General features: G+C 45.9%; 2 protein-coding genes across 4 annotated transcripts; both read left to right on the forward strand.

Annotated features, from left to right (window-relative positions):
• The first annotated feature begins 72 nt into the window (after positions 1-72).
• On the forward strand, positions 73-3,177 carry socs2 (suppressor of cytokine signaling 2). Of its 3 annotated transcripts, none has more exons than XR_005119647.2 (4): positions 73-212; positions 494-699; positions 929-2,131; positions 2,162-3,177. XR_005119647.2 is itself a non-coding variant. In XM_037460171.2 (3 exons), the coding sequence occupies exons 2-3, from the start codon at positions 573-575 to the stop codon at positions 1,387-1,389; spliced, it is 588 nt and encodes a 195-aa protein (XP_037316068.1). In that variant the 5' UTR covers positions 73-212; positions 494-572; the 3' UTR covers positions 1,390-3,177. The 3 variants fall into 3 exon arrangements, 1 of the variants encoding a protein (XP_037316068.1); XR_005119650.2 differs by having other exon boundaries at positions 929-1,460; positions 2,583-3,177; XM_037460171.2 differs by having other exon boundaries at positions 929-3,177.
• A 1,004-nt stretch (positions 3,178-4,181) lies between these two features.
• On the forward strand, positions 4,182-5,535 carry cradd (CASP2 and RIPK1 domain containing adaptor with death domain). The gene is made up of 2 exons (XM_037460170.2): positions 4,182-4,636; positions 4,935-5,535. Exons 1-2 carry the CDS (start codon positions 4,300-4,302, stop codon positions 5,225-5,227), a joined length of 630 nt encoding a protein of 209 aa, XP_037316067.1. The 5' UTR covers positions 4,182-4,299; the 3' UTR covers positions 5,228-5,535.
• Positions 5,536-5,797: the final 262 nt, after the last annotated feature.

Below are 5,797 nucleotides of genomic sequence, written 5' to 3' on the forward strand. Positions count from 1 at the left end.
CGCGCGGAGCTCCGATCAAATCAACCCAGTTTGTTTGTCGGCTCCGGCTGTGAGTGACGTCTCGGGGACCAGACACTTGTTTTCTATCGACGGTTCGTCCATTAAAGGAACCGCAAACCGGACGGAACCGACACCGGAAATGTTACCGAAAGGTCGCGTTCAGTGCTCACCGCGGCGGCTAGTTAGCAGCTAGCTCCAACACAGAGCCCCAGGTGTGTGTGTGTGTGTGTGTGTGTGTGTGTGTGTGTTTTGTGCTTGTGCGTGCGTGTGTGTCACTAGTCTGTCTGTGTGCGTGCGTATGACGTGCTTTGTTTACTACACGTTGATCTCACAGGTGAAGGCGCGCGTGAGCACCTGTGCGTGTCTCACTGTGCCAGATCCAGTGTGTCATACTTTAAAATAAGATAATGGTGAATAGAGCTTGTTTTGGTAGGTGCATCCAGTAAAGTTTTAATTTCATGGGAGTGTTTTGATGGGTCTCATCTGTTTTCAGAGACCAGTACCCCCCCCCACACACCTGCCCCATGTCTGAGCTGTGGGCCTGCAGCTAGCCTGAAGGTTGGACCTATCCAATGACCTGCCAGTCCTCCGAGTCCACGGACACCATCGATGGCGACAGACGAGCAGACAGCAGCTCCAGCTCTGTGGGGTCAGACGAGAGCCGCATCGCCTCGGCCATGAAGGACCTGAGGAACACAGGTACGTCTGACCAGAACTCATCGTTCAGACCGACTAATACTAACATTAAGAAATATTTATCAACAAAGCAGTATTTTAGTAAGCAAGTATATGAACAAAATAATTCATATACTGTATATTATGTGTTTATCCATCAGCTGTAAACCTCTTGGCCAATAGGAGTGCTCCTTCTTGAGATACCAATCATTCACACCCTTAATGCCTCACATGTGTTCCTTAATGTCCTCAGGCTGGTACTGGGGCGGTCTGACGGCTAATGAGGCCAAGGAGGTTCTGCAGGACGCGTCGGAGGGGACGTTCCTGGTGCGAGACAGCTCCCAGAGGGACTTCCTGTTCACCATCTCGGCCATGACATCGGCCGGTCCCACCAACCTGCGCATCGAGTACAAGCACGGGAAGTTCAAGCTGGACTCTGTGGTGCTGGTGAAGCCCAAGCTGAGGCAGTTCGACAGCGTGGTCCACCTGGTAGAGCACTATGTCCACCTGTCCCGGACAGGGGACAAGACGCCGTCAGACCCCCGTCCCAACGGCACGGTGCAGCTGCTGCTCACCCGGCCGGCGTACACGGCGCCGCCGCTACTGCAGCACCTGTCCCGCATCGCCATCAACCGCAGGACCCGGCGGGTGGAGGAGCTGCCGCTGCCCAACAGGCTAAAGGACTACCTGACGGAGTACGGCTACAAGGTGTAGCAACTCCCAGCATGCACTGCTCCCATGGTCCCCGAGGTCCTCCTGAAGTACTAGTGCTGTAGTGTTCTGCAGTAAGTACCTTTTCTAAATATCTAAGCCAGAGGCTGTTCTCAAACTAAACTAAACTGATGCTAAACTGATCAATACTATGGATTCACTGTCTTCACACCTTCAAATGCCTCGTTTTGTCCTCCACTCAAAGACATGCAGTCCTCAGATCTTCTCATTGGAGGAAGTGGAATCATCAGGTCTTTCTTTAGAACGACCTTTTATTAAAACCTCTATTGAGTTACTATTAAAACCCCGGTTCTATGAAACTGACTGAAGAACCTGGACCTCCAGCAGTCAATGGTTTTATACTTCTTCATTAGAGCCAGAATGCTTCTTACTGGATGTTTGAAGACCTCAGAGAGGCGGACCTTGGAGAGGAGGACTTCAGAAAACATCTAATTAAACCAAAAGCTCTGTTTATAACAAGCTTGTGTTTAGTCTATAATCAGGAAGATGTTACCTGCTAAACTTATTTATGAATAAATCTATTTCAATCACGTATTTAGGGAAAGCAGAGGTTTTAGTTTTTTGAATTATTAGTTATTATAATAATGATCAGATCACTTTTGAGAAACACTGGTGTAAATAAACATGCTTTTGTTTGATAACTCATTTCAATTAAAGGTTTAAAGCACACGTGTCAAACTCAAGGCCCGCAGCAGTGTGAGTGAGCGCCTGCGTTAGGCACCAGGTGGTGATCCACCAGGTGGTGATCCACCAGGTGGTGGTCCACCAACGCAGTGCGTAGATCCCTTCCATTGGAAATATAAAGATCGCCGATAAAGTGTGGGACCCCCCCCCCCCCCCCCCCCCGTCCCTAACCTAAAATGAGTTTGACACTACTGGTTTAAAAGGGTTTGTTTGTTTCCACAATAAAAGAAAAGCTCAATTTAAAGCCAAATATACATCAAAATGTGAATTATTTATTATTGGAAACTTTCATTTTTCTATATTTGCTTAGTTGGAAACTAGATCTTTCTCTAAATTTGACCAAAGTACATCATTGTTTAAATGGACGTTACCTGCATGTTACAGCAAAGTACTAAAGGTTAAAGAATTCTACATTTAATGAAGTTAATATTGACATAAATAAAGACTAGACCTAAAACAGAAAAGCTTGGCTTCATGTTTCCTTTTTCCAGGAAAAGGTTTCAGATCATCATCTTCACCATCATCATCCTCAGCTCTCAGCGGAGGGCTCTGATTGGCCGACAGACGTCCGTGAGGTTTGGTTTAGGAGAATTTTAGCAGAAGAACGTAGAAAACAGACTGCAGAATGGTGGACTTTGTCCTCGCTGGGTGGAGACCAGCAGCTCCGTGGACCAATCAGATCACAGGAAAACTGTCCTCTGTCCTCGTGGGGTGTGGACCAATCAGATCACAGGAAAACTGTCCTCTGGGACTGTGGACCAGATCACAGGACAGAATGTTTTGATGGAGAAGCCCTGAACGCAGCACTAATCCAAACAAGTCCAATAAGCGGAAATGATGACTCAGCAGGTTGTGAACGTGTGAATCCACTTCCTGTAAACCAGACTCCATTTAACAAATGAACATTTGAAGGATTCCTTGTTGCTACGAGTGTGAGCTCATGAACTTTCTTCAAATGTTTCTGTGACTCCGAACCAAATATCAGAACCCGAAGGACTAGTTTAAACGTCTTTGTCTAAACGGAGGACGATCCTTTGTCCTCGTCTTCGGTGGAAGTGAAGACATGTTTATGAGCAGTGAAGCCTTTTGATAATGAACAATATTTATTGAATGTGTCGCACTGTGTTTCCTGGTACAATAAAAATATGTCTTATGGTGCTTCATCCTGACAAAGACGTTCTTTCAAATGATGTTTTAGTTTTTTCATCATTTCTTAGAAGTATAACATCGTAGGTCAAAAGTTAGTTTGTCTGATCAGTGCCATAAACACATTAGTATAGTTGGCCGTTTCCTTACCTTTCACTCCAGAAAACAAAGAGGATGTTTTACCATTCTTCTACTGAATGGAAAATAGTGCTCCGAAATCCATCGGTTAATCTGTCAATTTAAGGATTAACTTGATTATTTCTTTACCTCAGTCATCAAGTATAAAACATTAACTTTAGTGTCACCCTTGGGTTCTACCAAGGAATTTGGCATCATATTAATACAAGTCTTTGTTTTAGCATTAGCTCATGTTTGTGCTAGCATTAGCTCATGTTTGTGCTAGCATTAGCTCATGTTTGTGCTAGCATTAGCTCATGTTTGTGTTAGCATTAGCTCATGTATGTGCTAGCATTAGCTCATGTTTTATGGTGTCTCTTTATGTCATTCCCTAAAGTGATGGAGCATGAAATATAAATATACTTGTAAATCTGGTATATATTAGAACAATCATCGTAGTGGCCATTTGTTATCACATGTCAAATGGCCACAGCGGTTTTGTTTCCTTTGTCGCAGTCACGAAGCCACCAAACACATGCCATCCAACAGGTGTACCTGGCTATGCCCTTAAATAACCCCCAGGTATCACCCAATTAGTGAGTGGTCCAATTAACCCAAACTAGACACTTAGTAACAAAATGATTAAACCTAATTGACACAAAAAGCTATCTTAATATATATCGACCCAAGAAATTAAACAATAATATTTCAGAATGAATACGTAATAAATAATAATAGCTGCCACAATCACGTATCATTTGTTTCTTTCAAAACGGTTGTTTTAGCGTTATTTTAGTTGAACAATTTAAAGACGGAACACTTCGGGTTGCGCTTGTAAAACATTGGTTCCGTTCATGTGTTTCCAGTCGGACGCAACAGCACTGCGCACACAGCGGAGGCGCTGCCGGGCCATCCCGATCCATCGGGTACCTTCCGTTAACTAGTATGATCTACACAGTCCGAACCGGCTGTCCTCGCTTCAGAATGGACCCGGAGCACAGAGCTCTCCTTCGGACGCACCGGCTACAACTGTCCGGTGAGCTCCTGGTCAGCGACACCATCGTTCCGCTTCTGTTCCAGGAGGACATCCTGTCCGAGGCTCAGGTGGAGGAGATCGAGGCTCAGCCCACCAACAGACGCAAGTGTCTGAAGCTTCTGGACCTCCTTCCCAGCCGCGGCCCCCGGGCCTTCGACTGCTTCCTGCGCTCCCTGCAGGACTTCAGCTGGGTCCGAGACAAGCTGCTGCTGGACCTCCGGACGCCAACGGGGCCAGCGAGGCCAGGTGAGACCACGCCCATCAAATACACCATGGCGGCATCTTCGTGGTTTGTTCTGAGCGGATGAGTCTCCATCCATCCCTCACGGGTCCGGGCCCGATCAGAACCCAGTTCTCAACTAGTCCTGAACTAGTCCTGAACCAGCAGGTTCAATAATAATAATAATAGTTACTTTATAACAATGATCATATTGTTATTTATGGGAAGTAGCGTTATGTAACAATAATAACAATGATATTTCTGAGGAGTAGCTTTAAACGGGAGACACTTTGAATCCACTGAATGTCCCCCTCGTCTCTGCAGACGTCCGGCTCCCTGACTCAGTTCTGCAGGAGGTTCCTCCGGACCGGGTCCTGTCCCGGCTGGCGTCCCGGCTCGGCTCTGAGTGGGAGTCGGTCCTGATGGATCTTGGTTTGTCTGCTGAGGACTTGTTCCGGTGTCGGTCCGACCATCAACTCAGTACTCACGCAGCGGTTCTGGCCGGTCTGGTTCAGTGGAGACGAAGTGGAGGGAAGACCGCCACGGTCCAAAGACTCGCCAAGAGTCTGCAGGAGGCCGGCGTCCATCCATCCGTCCTGGAGGACGTTCTGCTGTGACCCACGTTGGACCATCAGTTTATTTGATAACCTTTTATTACCTAACATTGTATTTGATCATGTTTTTGATTATTTTAATTTGAAAATAAACCAACATCAGTCTTTTCATTTAATGTCCTGACTTCATGACATCATCACTTCATGAGTGTGTGTGTGTGTGTGTATTTGGAATATATACACTCACATCCTCGGGTTACACATGTGATGATTTTTTCTGTCCCAAAGTAAATATGATCATTTGAAATATTATTTCTTTATGAAATAAGTAGTGATCAATAAACGTGAAGAGTTCCTCTTCGTAATCAGTATTGTTTGAATTGATCTCATTGTGGCCTACAGCCAGCAGGGGGCAGTATGAAGCAAAACATCAACGTGACATCAGATCAGCACCCACAGATCAATAAATCCACAGCCAACATCATAAATACCATAATATAAAGAATCAAAGAGGAAGAGGAGATGAGGAAGATGAGAAGGAGAACGATGAGGTGCAGGTATGGATGGAGGACACCGTTGTGCGGTTAGGGGGGAGGAAGAGATGGAGGGGGAGGTGGGGGGATTGTGAAGAAA

This window comes from Pungitius pungitius, chromosome 2, assembly GCF_949316345.1.
Source record: "Pungitius pungitius chromosome 2, fPunPun2.1, whole genome shotgun sequence".
Classification (NCBI taxonomy): Eukaryota; Metazoa; Chordata; class Actinopteri; order Perciformes; family Gasterosteidae; genus Pungitius; species Pungitius pungitius.

Coding starts and splice junctions, on each gene's coding strand:
- cradd (XM_037460170.2), top strand. CDS start 4,300: ATGATCTACACAGTCCGAACCGGCTGTCCTCGCTTCAGAATGGACCCG. Junction 4,637..4,934: donor AACGGGGCCAGCGAGGCCAG/GTGAGACCACGC, acceptor TCGTCTCTGCAG/ACGTCCGGCTCCCTGACTCA.
- socs2 (XM_037460171.2), top strand. CDS start 573: ATGACCTGCCAGTCCTCCGAGTCCACGGACACCATCGATGGCGACAGA. Junction 700..928: donor GAAGGACCTGAGGAACACAG/GTACGTCTGACC, acceptor TAATGTCCTCAG/GCTGGTACTGGGGCGGTCTG.